General features: G+C 45.0%; 1 protein-coding gene across 2 annotated transcripts in view; it reads right to left on the reverse strand.

Moving 5' to 3' along the window:
• Nucleotides 1-18,330, reverse strand: part of PRKDC (protein kinase, DNA-activated, catalytic subunit) — a 712,087-nt gene that overhangs the window by 527,436 nt on the left and 166,321 nt on the right. For both annotated transcript variants that reach the window (XR_012244521.1, XM_073631567.1), the window contains exons 23-24: nt 10,909-10,999; nt 120-283 (exon numbers count right to left, since the gene is read on the reverse strand). Coding sequence is in view for 1 of the 2 variants with exons in the window: in XM_073631567.1 (XP_073487668.1) it covers nt 120-283; nt 10,909-10,999 (255 nt within the window). In the remaining variant the exon portion in view is untranslated. The remainder of the gene's footprint in view (nt 1-119; nt 284-10,908; nt 11,000-18,330) is intronic.

Raw genomic sequence — 18,330 nt, forward strand, 5'->3', positions numbered from 1 at the left:
ATGTTGTACCTACCATATAAAATTGAGTAGTTATTTAATTTAATGATATTAATGTTCTAGGCTAATCAGTTAACTTGTTAAATAAGTGAAACAAATAATTTAAATAAAGCTATCAGCACCTTTGTCTGTCTGTCACCAGCAGAGAGTGCCAGCTCAGTCACCCGTGGCAGAAACGTGTCCAGGTAGATCACTGGTTTCATATCAGCAAAAGGCACAGGAAAACTTAGCCTCTTCTCTATGTCCCATGACACATGATTTCTTATCATTTCCTCAGTTGATGCAGCTTTGAATGGAGGAATACAAAATAAAACTTTTAAACAGCTAACAGACAAAAACACATTCTGAAAAGTTTACGGAGAAAGAAAAGCTATCAAATACCAATTATGGTTAAGATAACTCCTTCATCTTGTAAATATCAAAGGATTTGGAAAAACTAAATATACTAACAAAGTAGAACTATAGGCAAAACTTTTTGTTGAATTTTGAATAGAGCAAGGGAGGGTTATAAACCCTGTCAGATTTTTTTTTTTGCCATCTGTGTCCCATTGGGGAGATTTCCCTTCACTTCCTTCCCCATAGCCAAACAGGAAGTTAGGGGAAATTCCTGCAAATTAAGGGAATTCCTTGGTGTCCCCATTGAAAGATTTCCCCTCTATTACTTTTCTGGGGACAACTCAAAATTTGGGATTTTCTTTTGCTTTCACTTTCAGTGATAAAGGTAAACAAGACAATTAGAGAGGGTGAATCTCCTTAACAGGGGAACAGACAGCAAAAAAAAAAAAAAAAAAACTGACAGGGGTTCTAATCAATCTGCACCCTGTCCAAAACAGGAAAAAAAAAGTTATTACCTTTAATTATACTTTAAAAGAAAAGGCATGCATGGTCATTTGCTCTTTCAATATGGGAAAACATTCTCACAAGTCAGGAAACCCCTGAATAAAAAGGCACTCTTGCACAAATCAATTTTATATTGACAAATCCACCTCAAATGCAAAATTAAAAAAAGAAAAAGGGAATTTTTACTTACCTTTCAATTTCATACCTTGGAGTACAGTACAGGACAAAGGCTGAATATTCATAGACCCTGGGTTACAAATACCTCAGGGTGACTTGGACACTTGCAAGCTTCAGAGAGCACGTCCCCTGGGTGTCCCTCCTATAACTCACTCTGCGATTCCTCAGTTTTGTAGCAAGCTATGCAGCGTAAGGCAGGAACAGAAGGGAGGGTGGCCTGTGTCCTGTACTGTTCTTTAAGATATGGAATGAACAGGCGAGTTAAAATTCCTTTTAACTTAAATTGTAAAGTCTAGTTTTTTTTAGTTAAGAACAGCAAATATGTTTTAATTACCTGTTCTCTGTAATGGTTTTGCACAGAGCAGCCCAGATAATCCTCTTCTCAGGTCCCTCTTCTTCTCAGGTCCCTCTTCGGTGCTCCTGGCCCCTTCCTCCTGTTGAGTGCCCCCACAGCAAGCAGCTTGCTATGGGGTCACCCAAGCCGAGCCACAGCTCCCTGTGTCCATACAGACAATGAGCCAAAGCCCAGCCCGCCCCCTTCCTCTCCTCACTGGCTGACTGACTTTGATTGACAGCAGTGGGTGCCAAATGCACCATACTGCTGTCTCAGCCAAAGAGGAAAGGTGTCACGGGCAAGAAAGACACTCCTGCAACATCGCTGGATCTGGACCTGTGCCAACAGCAGAGTGCTCAACAACATGGATCAACAGACCCAACTTCAAAATGCGGCTCCACGAACAAAGTCCACAGAAGACTAGACATCCACCTTGTAGAACTTTGAAAAGGTATGAACAGAGGATCAGGTAAAGCTTACAAAGCTTGGCAACATAGGGTTGATGTCAGAATGCCCAGGAAACTCGCACCAACCTGGTGGAGTGAGCACATAAAAGTGCAGGAGGAGTTTTGTCATTTTGAGTGTAAGATCAGGCGATGAGTTGTCTTATCTATTCAGATAAGTTGGACTTGGAAGCAGGATGTCCCATGCAAGGTCCTAAGAATAGGACAAATAGAGAGTTGATCTTTCCAAGCAGTGAACTGCAATTTCTTTTGAGTGGCTTGGAGCAAGGCACAAAGAAGGAAGAATAGTGAAATAATGTATCAAAAATAACAGCTCCACAGAAATGTGCTTCAATGGGCAGCTGTCACAGACCACAAGTGAGAGCCGGCATATGCGATGTCAAACATTGTCCTTGTCCCGCTCCACGTCCGTTTCGTCACGCAACGTCTTAAAGAAAGGATTTGTAACACTAATTCTGGTCACACGACGAAATGGACGTAGGGCGGGGCAAGGATGCTGTTTGACACTGCATATGCCTGCTCATGCTTGTGGCCTGACAGGTCCAGAGACGAGCAGCTATTGTTAGCCGGACGTGATACTCCCTAGTGCCGGGTAGGCACTCTTCAAATGTGAGTGGATTACAGAGGAATTTTTTTTTTATTTACCTGCAAGATGTTTTTACACTATGGAAGCCTCCTTCCTTCTGTTTTGTTTTCCCTTTGATTCACTGTGACCTGTGTAAGGGGAATTTGACTGTAAAATGGTGACTGGTGATCATTTGAAGATATTATTGATCCTCTTGCTGGGCTATAATTCATTGATCTGTTAAGTCCATTTTGGTGTGAGTGGTGAAGGATTCACACAGCGGTGGAGCACTTGATGCACATAGAGACGTTTTTTTACAAAAAATAAAGGACTAGGTCTTCACTGACGTGGAAGTCTGATACCACCTCAGGAAGAAAAGAAGAAAGAATAGTCTTCTTTGCGGAGAATGGGGAATGGCTCCTAACAAGAAGAAAGCTGATAGCTCAGAGACACATCTGGCAGACATGATAGCAACCAAGAAGGCCACTTTGCATAGGAGATTCTCTAAGGGGATATTCCTGATGTGTTCAAAGGGTGGTTTCTGCAGTGTAGAGAGAACCAGACTCAGGTGCCAAGGAAGCACAAAATGCTGTAAGGGGGACCTGATCTGAGATACACCTAGAATAAAGGTTCTGACAAGACAGAGTGAGGCCAGGGTTTTTTGGAAAAGAACGACACATATCCTTTAAATTGCTTACGGCAAAGTTCTGGTCAAGTCCTGTTTGTATGAGGGCAGAATATGAGGCACAAACTAATTTCTAGGACTGAAGTACCTGTGTGAACAGCAGGCAAAGAAGGACTTCCAGCTATGACAGTACATCTTTTTTGAAGCGTCTTTTCTTGCTTTTAGTAAAGTAGGACTGACAGACTCAGAGACCCCTTGTCTCTTACGACCTGGGCTTCACCAGTCATGCCATAAGATCCAGTGAATGAGAAGCAGGATGTAATAGGGGGCCCTGAAAAAGCAGGTCTGGCCTGCTGTGTAGCGGCCAGGGGTTGTCTCCTAGTATTTTGAGTATGTCTGTGTACCAGGTTCTTCTGTGCCAGTTTGGTGCAATAAGAAATATCAATTTCTTAGCACTGGCGAAAAGGAATAGATTAGCCCGAACTGAGAAAAGGGAAATATTAAATTATTGCCTGTGCAAGAGGATCCTTGGTCCTGGCCAAAAAGGTAGCCAGAGGCCAGAATATCCACATCCAGGGTTCCCATCTCTGACATGTCAGAATGAAGTGGTTAGGGAGAAAGGACCATTGCCCTTGGTCCAGGTGGTGACGGCTAAGGTAATCCACCTTTCAGTTGTCCACTTTTGGAATGTGAACAGTAGAAGACGCTGGGCAGTGTTTATCCATCCATGAGATGATCTGGCTTGCTTCCTTTGAGGCTGCATGACTCCTGGTGCCCCCTGATGACTGATGTAGGGCACAGCTGTAATGTTGCCTGATTTCACCCTGATTAGGTGTCCCTGCAGAAGGGGGATCCAGTAATTCAGAGCTATTCTTAATGTTCTAAGTACCAGGATGTTGATGGGCAGCTTGGCTTTCTTTGGTGACCATGTTTCCTGAACTGTGAGGGACTGGAACACTCCTCCCAGCCTGAAAGCCTGGCATCTGTCCTTATGGCCCTCCAGTGGTATGGCAGAAAGGACTTCCAATATTGTCAAGGCCGGGCTTGAAATCCACCAGACAAGAGTTTTCCTTTCTTGGCTGGATAGGAAAGGGTAAGCTCAGAGAAGGAGCATGCTTGATTCATGCTAACAAGATGTGTTGGAGAGATCTTGAATGAAACTGGCCACATGGGTCAGCATTGACAGAGGGGCATCTCTCTGATCTCAAGTCCAGAGCACAAGTTCTGAGAAACAGCAATTGTTTGTCTAGAAGGAAGACTTTTGCTTGTGCTGTGTCCACAATTAGGCCCAACTATTCCAGGTGAAGAGTAAATAGTAGAATTTTGGAAGTTGATCACTCAACCAAAAGCCTGAAGCAACTGAATAGTCCTGTGGACATTTGCAGATACAGTAGCTAAGAGGGAGAGGAAAGAAGGTCTTCTAGATAACATGTGACCTGGAGTTCTTAAAAAGGGCAAGAAGAGGTGCAAGGACCTTTCTGAATACCCATGGGGCAGATATTAGGCCAAAAGGGGAGTTAAACAAACTGGAAGGGACTTCCTCCTACTGCACAAAGCACTGATGAGGTGGATAGATGGAAATCTGCAGATACGCATCTTGGGTGTCTACAGATGCCAAGTATTCCCCTTGTCTCAGAGATGCAATCACTGACCTTGCCGGTTCCACGCAAAGTTTTTGAATTTGAAATTGAAATTGGTTTAAGGGATTTTAGGTCCAGTGATAATATCACTGTTAAATTTTGGCACCGTGAACAGCTTGGAATATAATCTTTTGTACCTGCCCTCGAGAGGTACTGGACTTACTCCCAGGAATGGTTCAGGGCCTTCTGCAAATCAGACTGTCTTTGTGTTGAGGGGTAGTGTCTCAAACTCTATTTTGTACTCCCTTGAAACCACTGATTGAACCCACAGGTCTGGGACATCCATGACCCAAAAGAAAGTCAAACTGACAATATCCTTCCCCCGCACTTAGTAGCAAGGACACCCCTTCAGTGGAAAGAGGGCTTCTAGACTCTTTGGTGGACACTGTGGGTCAAGTTTTGCACTGAAGAAAGGAGGAATGCTATTGAAATTGCTCAGTTAAAGTATGGTCCCAGAATACAGGATTGTGCTGGTTGTTCAAGTTGTTGGTTGAGGTTTGGCAGACAAAAAAAATGCAGAAAAAAATGGTTGAAGAGCTGGGCCCACAATTGTAAAGAGAACTTCCTATCAAAAGAATCCTTAAATGAAGGAACATCTTCAATTGGAGAAGTGAGAGGTTTATTTAAGGCTGAGACAAAAAGGTCTACTACTGCAACAGAGGACTTTTTGTAAAGGCTTTTTGCTTCAGATAGAGCATTGATTTCCAAAAAGGATGAATATCTTTTCTGGAGTTACCCAATTGTCATAAATTGCCCACTCTATTTGTTCATGAATGGGGAATGTCTGTTTACAATTAGCAGGTCTCAAAGCGGCATGGCGAGACAGGGGAGAGTCAAGTGACAATGCCGAAACTTTTGTGCACAGCAGGAGTGGGCATATCTGCAATGGCAAGCATGTTGTTTAAAGCCGTAACATCAGGTATATAAGTGCATGGGGGTGAGAAATCTTCCACAGCCTCCTCTAGCACTGCCTCTGGGTTCTGTTCATTCACTTCTATTTCTGCCTCTTCTAGGGTGGGTGTTTCAGGATTCAACTCAGGTAAAAACAGTGGAGTTGGAGAAGTAGCCTGGTATCTTTGCACCCTGAACATTGATGGTTGTATTAAAGCTGTTATTTATCTGAGGAATTGTGCCCTAATAGTAATTAGGGAGGCAACTCATTTTGTATCTGAGATGGAGCAAGAATTAGATGCAGAGATTGGTGTTAAAATCGGGTCCTGCTCTGATGCATGGGAGCCACTGTCAGTATGAGATTGAGCTTTGATGGAGAAAACGTGTTAAAGATGGAATACACAGCATCCCAGGTGCCGACTGTTCTTTAACAAAGTTCTCATGGCAAAAGGGCAGGTAATGGCAGCATAAAATAGTCCACACTCCTGGGTACAAAACAAACCTTTGGCTCACAGCCTGGAAAAACTTGTCCCTTAAAAGGGTTACACCCCCGCCTGCCTCAGGGGCTCAAAGCCCATATCAGCAGTGATAAGCAGCCAACCACTCTAACCCCCTCTGTCCTACGTCACACTCCACCTCACAGACACCTGCCAATGGCTGCCTGCTCCTTTTCAGGCCTCTCCTGCAGATGACTTGACCCTTTTAGGACCAAAGTCCCTGTAATCAAGGTTAAAGGCTCTTTCCCACCCAAAGCCTCTCCGGTCCTCCAAATTCCGGTTTCCATATAAGGACTTGCCAATCTTGGGAAATTTGTAAGTCAGTTTATCCTTTTCTAGCTGGAACGCCTCATTCTGCGAGGGTGAGAACCTCAGACTACTCCAAAACTGCATCCAAATGAACCCTCTTAAAGGGGTCACAAGCCAAAATAATGGAGAAACATACCTGCCTTCTAGGACTCATTCCTGGTGTGCTGTACAGAGCTCTAGTTGGAAGTACTTGACATGTGGTGTGATGCAACACCTGGTCATCCCGAGACTAAGCTCTGAGTGGGTAGGTTTTAGCACCAAGTTTTAATAGTTTGGGCTGGAAAGTAAATAGATTCCAAACAAAGTCTCTGTTTCCTGATATTTTTAATGTAAGAACACATACTATTGTGGAGCTACAGTAACGGTCAGTGACGGGGTGACCCTTTCTTACCAGTCCACATCGGTGGTCCCTATATACTGTAGAACCACAACATACTTTTGTGGAAAAAAATACGAGCCTCATACTAGGCAAAAAGGGTTCTCTATGGACAGTGGTACACCTTCCTGGAGTTTTACTTTTTAGCCTTGAGGAGGGCAAGAATGATAGAATGTCATGGTTATGCAGTAATCTTTCTCTGTCAGCTTACCTTCTCCTCATGTGTTCAGACTAAGAGGCCAGCCACTCACACCTGGCTGGTTTTATAACCTCTCCTCTAAGCATGGCCCCACCCGGGAACCCTATATTAACCTGTGCACTGCAAGCCAGCAGTGCTGATCAACCTTTGTGTGTTTTGGCTTCCAGTTCCTGCCTGCCGTGTGCTCTACGTTTGTTTCTGTTACCGACCTTTGGCGTGTTCTCAACTATTGCTGTCTGCTCGTGACCCTGAAATTTGGTGTGTCCCTGACTATCCCTGTTTGCCTGTGACCCTGAACCTTGGCGTGAACTCTGTTGTCCTTGTCTGCTTGTGGCCCTGACCTTGGCTTTTTCCTTGACTATCCCTATCCTCCTGTTGCCTACTGTGGGTGTGAGCTGGGGGACCCTGGGGGTCGCGACCTGGAGCCAGCTGCAGCCCAGTCCATCCTCACCACTAGAGGCTCTAGTGAACACCTGCTGGCTCTTAGACTCTGCGCCCCAGGGAATCTTACGCTCTAACCCCAGTGGGATCCGTGTTGGTGTTCCAGCGGTCCTGCTTTACTTACCACCCTGACCACCCGGACTCCCATCCGCAGCAGTCAGACGTAGGGTCCACTACCTTGCGGTGCACTCCTGATCCCAATGGTGTGCATCTGTCACCTAGCCTCGAGGTGACCTGACATAGAAACACCCCTATGCCTCTGGACTTAGGCTTCAACAGCAATGCCATAAAAGCCAGCAACTCTAGGGCAGGATGTAAGATTTGACTTTGCAACAGTAAATCTGGTCAAATTGGAAGACCCCATGGCTTGTCCACCAAAAAATCTACAATGTCTGCAAACAATGTTCATCCTGGCCGAGCAAGTACTAACAAAATTACCAGAATGCACTATATGTTTATTCTGTGCAACACACAAGGAAGAAGCTGAAATGAAGGGAAGGCATACTGTAGATCAGGGAAAACCGATCCCAAGGAGCCACCAGGGCATCAACCACAAATGCTTGGGGATCCACAGTTCGACACTCAAACCTGTCCAGTTTGTTTACCAGTAGATCTACATCAAGTGTCCCCCACTGAAAACAAATCTCAGTGAACACCCTAGGGAGAAGGGTTTATTCTCCTGGATTTAGCTACTGAGAAAGTGAACCTGCCAATTTTCCATGCCGGGAGTGTGCATCGCTGAGAAGGCCAGAACAAAATGTTCTGTCCAAGACAAGGTCAGGTCAGATTCTTCTGGATGTCTCCTTGATGGCTGTTTTATGCCACAGCCGTGGCATTGTACAACTGCACACTGACAGGGTCAAAGGAAATCACCTGAAGCTTCAGGGTGTCGACTGGCAACTTCCTCTCCTCTGATGACACATTCCCTGAACCAAGAGGTTCTCCAGAACACCACCACAACCCTACAGGCTAGCATCCATTGTCAAATTCATCAGAAGAAAGGCTCTCCTGGTATCCATAATTTGAGGGCAGACCTGGTCTTGGGAGTCAAATGCATTGGCAGGTTCAAGGAGTCCTGAGGTTTGTCCCATACCAACAGGATATTAATCTAAAGAGCTCTATAGTGAATTTGCATATTAAAAAAATGCATCAAAATTGGCAATCATCTTCCCCAGCACCCTCATACAGGCCCAAAATCAAGAGACTTTCCAATAACCACAGGTGATCAACCAGGGACAAAAGAGAGCCATTTCTTCTGCAAAAGTAGTAAATTTTGCCTGAGCCTTAACAAGGTCCAAGACCAATACTCCAGATGCCATGTGGGACCAACCGTTTCGGTCTGTTGATCCGATGCCTCATCCTGCCACAAAAAAGGAGAGGAGGGGAAGAAGAGCGGCCACAAATATGTCCTGCGCGTTACAAAACAGTGAGAACCTTTAAGAGCTGACCTCGCAAACCAGAAATGGCTGCAGAAAATTCCTCCCTTGATACAAAGGAACTGGAGAATTATGCCCCTGAGACAGTGGAAATGCAAGTAAAGGGCAGGGATTTAGAGCTGGTCTGAACCTTAGGGGAGCCATTAAAGGACAAAAGACAGTGGATTAGTAGTATTTTGATACACTTATAATGGAGAAGACACCCAGCTGAGAGGAGGGCCAGCCCAAACCAGAACTGTGTAGGGTGGTAAGTCACCCTCGACAGACAAGTGTACCAGTACTTGTGCCCTGGTGCCGATGCCCTGTAGGCTCCTGTCCTGTACAGGGTCTGTGGCTGAGTAGCTGAACCAATGGAGCTGTTCTGTGCTGTTGTAGTCAGAGCCTGTGATCGCATTAGTTACTGTGCCTTCCCGGGAAACCAGCAAGATGGCCCCTGAGCAGACACATGAGATGACATCATTGCACACCATCCATCCTTTTGGAACACCAGACCTACAGTGTATTACTCTGCCTACAAGTTCAACCTACACAGCGCCAATGCACATTAAACACTGCAAGGACAAGACTACCATATCTCCCACCTTTTACAGAGGCACTCACCGATCCCATGTTGCATGCCCAATCTATTCCACTCATGATGGGCGCACCACCCAGGACCTTTAGGAACTCAACTACCCTCCAATGGGGTCACCACCCTGGACCTATAAAGCACCTTGCCAGCGAAGTCATCTGATACATAGTACCCAGGAGATCGATGTCCACAGGATACAAAAACAACCGGCAGCATTACAGGCTGTCCTCAAGCTTGCACGTGAAGTTAGAGTACAGTCTAGGCCTTTTGGCCCTAGGCGACCAACCCTGATGATGCCCTTCTCCAGCCTAGAAGGGTTTCTCAGAACATGCTAGAAAATAAGGGACTAAGCCCATGAAGAAGATCTCCAGAATGACATTTGCAGGCACTACCGCCATCTAACGACACTAGCTAAAATACTGAGGCTTAGCTGAGCTGGGAGGGCAGGGGCTATGCCTGGGTAGGGATTTTTGCCTTTTTTTCTTTTTAACCAGTATTCATAAAGCGGCATAACATAAGTAGTGATAAGTGGTAATGAACACGAAGTGCCCTGTAAAGTACAATTAAGAAATAGGAATTTGTGGATTTTAGTAAACATGAATCCTTTAAGACAGTGGTTCTCAACCTTCTAGTGCCGTGACACCTTGATTTCCCAAGTTGTGGGTACCCCTAACAGAAAATTATTTTCGTAGCGTGGGTTGTCAGCACTCAAAGCAAGACAAGTAATTTGCGCCCCTAACCCACGGACATTTAGCGCTCCCTGAGTCCCTTCCACTCGTACAGTGTTAAAACCCCTTATGGTACATTTTAGGATGTACCACTCTTTCTCTTTGTTCTTCTCTTTCCCTTTTTTCTCTCTCTATCCTAATTTCCTGTTTTTTTCCCCATCCCTCTCTCTAGCCACCTTTCTTGTTCTCTTATTCTTTCTCTCCCTTTTTCTTTGGTCCTCCCCCTCTTTTCCTCTCCGTTCCATGTATTCTCTATTTATATTCCTTCTCTTACTTCTTGGTGGGGGTGGGGGGAATGGGATGAGTGGCAGTGCTGGCGGGGAGTTGGGATGAGTGGCAGTGCTGGGGGAAGTTCTGATCAACCAACTTAGGTGCTCTTGATCAAGGTCATCTGCTGATCTGAGAACTGTAGTGGTGACTTTTAATGGCAACTATAATTACAGGTAGTGTTACTCACTGTGTCTCAGACGTTGTGGTGTCTCGTAGCAGTGACACCTATGCCGAAATCAGGAGATAGGGTCTCCTCCAGCGACTCCCACTTCACATTCCTCACTAGTCAGCTGACCTCTAGTCTCTGCCCCCCAGCCATGCCGTGAACTGAATGGGCGGCTGCGAAGAAGCTGAGTGGGCAGCTGCAAGCTCCAGGAACAGCCCAGCTGGGTGGCCACAGGCTCCAGGGACAGCCCTGCTGGGCGGCCGCAAAAGGGCTGGGAGGTGCGGGCTTCAGAAACGGCCCAGGATTCAGTGACCCCTGGCAAATCATCATTTGACCCCCAGGCTGAGAACCGCTGCTTTAGGAAATCAATAGAAATATTTACCTGTAACCAAGCTGTGATTAATTTGTCCCCCTAGACACCCAAGTATTCGTACTACTCGGTTCCTCACTGATGATAAAGATGCCTCTTCTTTCTGCAAACAAAAAGAACCTCTTACAGCTCCAAAGTTCAATTAAGTATAAATGGATTTTAACTTAAAGTGTCTGTAACCCTAAAAAAAAAAAAAAAAAAAAAAAAAAAAGGATTGTGTTCCCTTAAAGCATGTTATACTGCACAGTGCTTGTGTGGTGTAATTTGTCCCTTTCTATCACCTGAAGTACCTGGCTGATTCTGCCTGGTGCGGCTGTCCCCTCTGTAAACTAACCACAGTTTATCATGGCTGCTGAGCCCCGACACCATGGTCAATTTACGTTCTTTTGTCATCCCGTTGTCTCTGTATTTTCTCTCCCACCCCCTCACTTCCTGTCTGTCAGCTAGTGACGGTGCCCGCCCTTCCCCTCCTGCTGCTAAAATTACTGTGTAATGTACATTCAATCCACTCTGTTTGAAAACGTTCTATGCTCGAGAGTATGTTCTTTGTAAAAAAAAAAAAATGCAGATTTCTACCTTATTTCATAACGTCGCTCAAGTGACTGCTCACTGCTCTCCTCCTCTCCTCCTCCTGGCTGACGTCAGTGGGGGATTCTCAGCCTCTCCCGCTGTAGCTGTCAGATCGGAAGAGGGAGCAGCAAGCAGTCACATGGAGCGCCGAGCGGCATTATGAAATAAGGTAGAAATCGGCATATTTGTTATTCAAAGAATGTGCACTAGAGCATAGAACGTTTTCTAACAGAGAGGATTGTACGTACATTACAAGGTGGCGTTACAACTAGAGGTCGACCGATATGGGTTTTTCTCTGGCCGATGCCGATGCCGATATTTAGAAATCGCAGTGGCCGATGGCCGATATGTGATGCCGATTTTTTTGGGCCGATATATTAGGCCGATTTTTTTTTTTTTTTTTCCCCTTCATCTCATAAAATCTAACATTTAGACCCCTTTCACACTGGGGCTTTTTTCAGGCGCTTTTGGGCTAAAAATAGCGCCTGTAAAGTGCCTGTAAAACGGCTCCCCTGCAGTCTCAGTGTGATATCCCGAGAGCTTTCACACTGAGGCGATGCGCTGGCAGGATGTTAAAATAAAGTCCTGCAAGCAGCATCTTTGGAGCGGTGTATACCACCACTCCTGCCCATTGAAATGAATGCACACCGCTGCCAAAGCGCCTGCAAAGCGTTTCGGCAGCGGCGCTTCAGGCGCGCATTTAACCTCTTCCTCGGCTGCTGCTGGGTGATAAGCTCCCCGCTAGCAGCCGAATAGCGCCGCTAAAATGACGGTAAAGCGCCGCTAAAACTAGCAGCGTTTTACCGTCAACGCATGCCCGCTCCAGTGTGAAAGCAACCTAAAGTGATACAGAAATTTTTTTTACATTTAAACATTTATTAAACAAAACAAACCTCCAATCAGTTCACTTGTATGTAGAATTTAGATTAAAAAAAATATAAAAAAAAAACTATATCTTAAAAATTAATACACAAAAACAGGTAATCAAAACTTTTGGACAAAAAAAAATGGGCTAACTTTACTGCTTAGTTTTTTTTTTTAATTTATTAGTGTATTTTTTTTTTAAATTGCGTTTGAAAGACCGCTGCGCAAATACCGTGTGACATAAAATATTGCAACAACCGCTATTTTATTCCCTAGGGTCTCTGCTAAAAAAAATATATATAATGTTTGGGGGTTCTAAGTGATTTTCTAGCAGAAAATACAGGATTTTTACTTGTAAGCAACAAGTGTCAGAAAAGATTTAGTCTTTAAATGGTTAAACTGAAAACTTCTCCACGGAGTTCAGTCTATTGATAAAAAAGAACTTGAAGAGATACAAATGTATCTTCTTATCAGACTTGGCAGGCTGCCCAGAGAAGGAGAGAAGATAACTTTCAGGCAACTTGCATTGACTTATATTACAGAAGTCATTTGCAAGTCACGGCTGAAGTTATAATCGGCCTTTTTTATCAGCACAATCGGCCGATGCCGATTAAGTAAAAAACGCCAAATATCGGCCGATATATCGGCCGGCCGATATATCGGTCGACCTCTAGTTACAACCACTTTAACCACTTGACGACCGCCTCACGCCGATTTACGTCGGCAAGGTGGCATGGACAGGCAAAATCACGTACATATACGTGATTTGCCTTCCGCGGGTGGGGGGTCCGATCGGGACCCCCCCCCGGTGCCCGAGGCGGTCGTCTTTTGTCCAGCGGCGATCAGAGGTGAGGGGGAGGCCATCCGTTCGTGGCCCCCCCCTCGCGATCGCCGCCGGCCAATCACATCATTCCTTTGCTGCTGTATGCTAAACAGCAGCAAAGGAAATGATGTCATCTCTCCTCGGCTCGGTACTTTCCGTTCCGGCCCGAGGAGAGAAGACAGGTATGTGAGTGCACAACACACACACACACACACACACACAGTAGAACATGCCAGGCACACAAAACACCCCGATCGCCCCCCGATCCCCCCCCCAATCACCTCCCCCCCCCCCCCCGTCACAAACTGACACCAGCAGTTTTTTTTTTTTTTTCTGATTACTGCATTGGTGTCAGTTTGTGACAGTTACAGTGTTGGGACAGTTAGTATTACCCCCCTGTAGGTCTAGGATACCCCCCTAACCCCCCCAATAAAGTTTAACCCCTTGATCACCCCCCGTCACCAGTGTCGCTAAGCGATCATTTTTCTGATCGCTGTATTAGTGTCGCTGGTGACGCTAGTTAGGGACCTAAATATTTAGGTTCGCCGTCAGCGTTTCATAGCGACAGGGACCCCCATATACTACCGAATAAATGTTTTAACCCCTTGATGGCCCCCTAGTTAACCCTTTCACCACTGATCACGGTATAACTGTTACGGGTGACGCTGGTTAGTTTGTTTATTTTTTATAGTGTCAGGGCACCCGCCGTTTATTACCGAATAAAGGTTTAGCCCCCTGATCGCCCGGCGGTGATATGCGTCGCCCCAGGCAGCGTCAGATTAGCGCCAGTACCGCTAACACCTACGCACGCAGCATACGGCTCCCTTAGTGGTATAGTATCTGATCGGATCAATATCTGATCCGATCAGATCTATACTAGCGTCCCCAGCAGTTTAGGGTTCCCAAAAACACAGTGTTAGCGGGATCAGCCCAGATACCTGCTAGCACCTGCGTTTTGAACTCCGCCCGGCCCAGCCCAAGTGCAGTATCGATCGATCACTGTCACTTACAAAACACTAAACGCATAACTGCAGCGTTCGCAGAGTCAGGCCTGATCCCTGCGATCGCTAACAGTTTTTTTGGTAGCATTTTGGTGAACTGGCAAGCACCAGCCCCAGGCAGCGTCAGGTTAGCGCCAGTAGCGCTAACACCCACGCACGCACCGTACAGTTCCCTTAGTGGTATAGTATCTGAACGGATCAATATCTGATCCGATCAGATCTATACTAGCGTCCCCAGCAGTTTAGGGTTCCCAAAAACGCAGTGTTAGCGGGATCAGCCCAGATACCTGCTAGCACCTGCGTTTTGCCCCTCCGCCCGGCCCAGCCCAGCCCACCCAAGTGCAGTATCGATCGATCACTGACACTTACAAAACACTAAATGCATAACTGCAGCGTTCGCAGAGTCAGGCCTGATCCCTGCGATCGCTAACAGTTTTTTTGGTAGTATTTTGGTGAACTGGCAAACACCAGCCCCAAGCAGCGTCAGATTAGCGCCAGTACCGCTAACACCCACGCACGCACCGTACACCTCCCTTAGTGGTATAGTATCTGAACGGATCAATATCTGATCCGATCAGATCTATACTGGCGTCCCCAGCAGTTTAGGGTTCCCAAAAACGCAGTGTTAGCGGGATCAGCCCAGATACCTGCTAGCACCTGCATTTTGACCCTCCGCCCGGCCCAGCCCACCCAAGTGCAGTATCGATCGATCACTGTCACTTACAAAACACTTAACGCATAACTGCAGCATTCGCAGAGTCAGGCCTGATCCCTGCGATCGCTAACAGTTTTTTTGGTAGCTTTTTATTGAACTGGCAAGTGCCAGCGGCCTAGTACACCCCGGTCGTAGTCAAACCAGCACTGCAGTAACACTTGGTGACGTGGCGAGTCCCATAAGTGCAGTTCAAGCTGGTGAGGTGGCAAGCACAAGTAGTGTCCCGCTGCCACCAAGAAGACAAACACAGGCCCGTCGTGCCCATAGTGCCCTTCCTGCTGCATTCGCCAATCCTAATTGGGAACCCACCACTTCTGCAGCGCCCGTACTTCCCCCATTCACATCCCCAACCAAATGCAGTCGGCTGCATGAGAGGCATTTTCTTTATGTCCTCCTGAGTACCCCTACCCAACGAACCCCCAAAAAAGATGTCGTGTCTGCAGCAAGCGCGAATATAGGCGTGACACCCGCTATTATTGTCCCTCCTGTCCTGACAATCCTGGTCTTTGCATTGGTGAATGTTTTGAACGCTACCATTCATTAGTTGAGTATTAGCGTAGGGTACAGCATTGCACAGACTAGGCACACTTTCACAGGGTCTCCCAAGATGCCATCGCATTTTGAGAGACCCGAACCTGGAACCGGTTACAGTTATAAAAGTTAGTTACAAAAAAAAGTGTAAAAAAAAAAAAATATATATAAAATAAAAAAAAATAGTTGTCGTTTTATTGTTCTCTCTCTCTCTCTATTCTCTCTCTCTTGTTCTGCTCTTTTTTACTGTATTCTATTCTGCAATGTTTTATTGTTATTATGTTTTATCATGTTTGCTTTTCAGGTATGCAATTTTTTATACTTTACCGTTTACTGTGCTTTATTGTTAACCATTTTTTTGTCTTCAGGTACGCCATTCACGACTTTGAATGGTTATACCAGAATGATGCCTGCAGGTTTAGGTATCATCTTGGTATCATTCTTTTCAGCCAGCGGTCGGCTTTCATGTAAAAGCAATCCTAGTGGCTAATTAGCCTCTAGACTGCTTTTACAAGCCGTGGGAGGGAAAGCCCCCCCCCCCACCCCCACCGTCATCCGTGTTTTTCTCTGGCTCTCCTGTCTCAACAGGGAACCTGAGAATGCAGCCGGTGATTCAGCCAGCTGACCATAGAGCTGATCAGAGACCAGAGTGGCTCCAAACATCTCTATGGCCTAAGAAACCGGAAGCTACGAGCATTTTATGACTTAGATTTCGCCGGATGTAAATAGCGCCATTGGGAAATTGGGGAAGCATTTTATCACACCGATCTTGGTGTCGTCAGATGCTTTGAGGGCAGAGGAGAGATCTAGGGTCTAATAGACCCCAATTTTTTCAAAAAAGAGTACCTGTCACTACCTATTGCTATCATAGGGGATATTTACATTCCCCGAGATAACAATAAAAATGATTAAAAAAAAAAAAAAAAAAATGAAAGGAACAGTTTAAAAATAAGATAAAAAAGCAAAAAAAATAATAAAGAAAAAAAAAAAAAAAAGCACCCCTGTCGCCCCCTGCTCTCGCGCTAAGGCGAACGCAAGCGGCGGTCTGTCGTCAAACGTAAACAGCAATTGCACCATGCATGTGAGGTATCGCCGCGAAGGTCAGATCGAGGGCAGTAATTTTTGCAGTAGACCTCCTCTGTAAATCTAAAGTGGTAACCTGTAAAGGCTTTTAAAGGCTTTTAAAAATGTATTTATTTTGTTGCCACTGCACGTTTGTGCGCAATTTTAAAGCATGTCATGTTTGGTATCCATGTACTCGGCCTAAGATCATCTTTTTTATTTCATCAAACATTTGGGCAATATAGTGTGTTTTAGTGCATTAAAATTTAAAAAAGTGTGTTTTTTCCCCAAAAAATGCGTTTGAAAAATCGCTGCGCAAATACTGTGTGAAAAAAAAAAATGAAACACCCACCATTTTAATCTGTACGGCATTTGCTTTAAAAAAAATATATAATGTTTGGGGGTTCAAAGTAATTTTTTTGCAAAAAAAAAATAACTTTTTCATGTAAACAATGAGTGACAGAAAGGGCTTTGTCTTCAAGTGGTTAGAAGAGTTGGTGATGTGACATAAGCTTCTAAATGTTGTGCATAAAATGCCAGGACAGTTCAAAACCCCCCCAAATGACCCCATTTTGGAAAGTAGACACCCCAAGCTATTTGGCTGAGAGGCATGTCGAGTCCATGGAATATTTTATATTGCAACACAAGTTGCGGGAAAGAGACAAATTTTTTTTTTTTTTTTTTTTTGCACAAAGTTGTCACTAAATGATATATTGCTCAAACATGCCATGGGAATATGTGAAATTACACCCCAAAATACATTCTGCTGCTTCTCCTGAGTACGGGGATACCACATGTGTGAGACTTTTTGGGAGCCTAGCCGCGTACGGGACCCCGAAAACCAAGCACCGCCTTCAGGCTTTCTAAGGGCGTGAATTTTTGATTTCACTCTTCACTGCCTATCACAGTTTCGGAGGCCATGGAAAGCCCAGGTGGCACAAAACCCCCCCAAATGACCCCATTTTGGAAAGTAGACACCCAAAGCTATTTGCTGAGAGGTATAGTGAGTATTTTGCAGACCTCACTTTTTGTCACAAAGTTTTGAAAATTGAAAAAAGAAAAAAAAAAAAAGTTTTTTCTTGTCTTTCTTCATTTTCAAAAACAAATGAGAGCTGCAAAATACTCACCATGCCTCTCAGCAAATAGCTTTGGGTGTCTACTTTCCAAAATGGGGTCATTTGGGGGGGGTTTGTGCCACCTGGGCATTCCATGGCCTCCGAAACTGTGATAGGCAGTGAAGAGTGAAATCAAAAATTTACACCCTCAGAAATCCTGAAGGCGGTGCTTGGTTTTCGGGGCCCCGTACGCGGCTAAGCTCCCAAAAAGTCCCACACATGTGGTATCCCCGTACTCAGGAGAAGCAGCTGAATGTATTTTGGGGTGCAATTCCACATAGGCCCATGGCCTGTGTGAGCAATATATCATTTAGTGACAACTTTTTGTAAATATTTTTTTTTTTGTCATTATTCAATCACTTGGGACAAAAAAAATAAATATTCAGTGGGTTCAACATGCCTCTCAGCAATTTCCTTGGGGTGTCTACTTTCCAAAATGGGGTCATTTGGGGGGGTTTTGTACTGCCCTGCCATTTTAGCACCTCAAGAAATGACATAGGCAGTCATAAACTAAAAGCTGTGTAAATTACAGAAAATGTACCCTAGTTTGTAGACGCTATAACTTTTGCGCAAACCAATAAATATACGCTTATTGACATTTTTTTTACCAAAGACATGTGGCCGAATACATTTTGGCCTAAATGTATGACTAAAATTTAGTTTATCGGATTTTTTTTATAACAAAAAGTAGAAAATATCATTTTTTTTTCAAAATTTTCGGTCTTTTTCCGTTTATAGCGCAAAAAATAAAAA

The sequence above is a fragment of the Aquarana catesbeiana genome, linkage group LG05 (genome assembly GCF_042186555.1).
Source record: "Aquarana catesbeiana isolate 2022-GZ linkage group LG05, ASM4218655v1, whole genome shotgun sequence".
NCBI classification, from domain to species: Eukaryota; Metazoa; Chordata; class Amphibia; order Anura; family Ranidae; genus Aquarana; species Aquarana catesbeiana.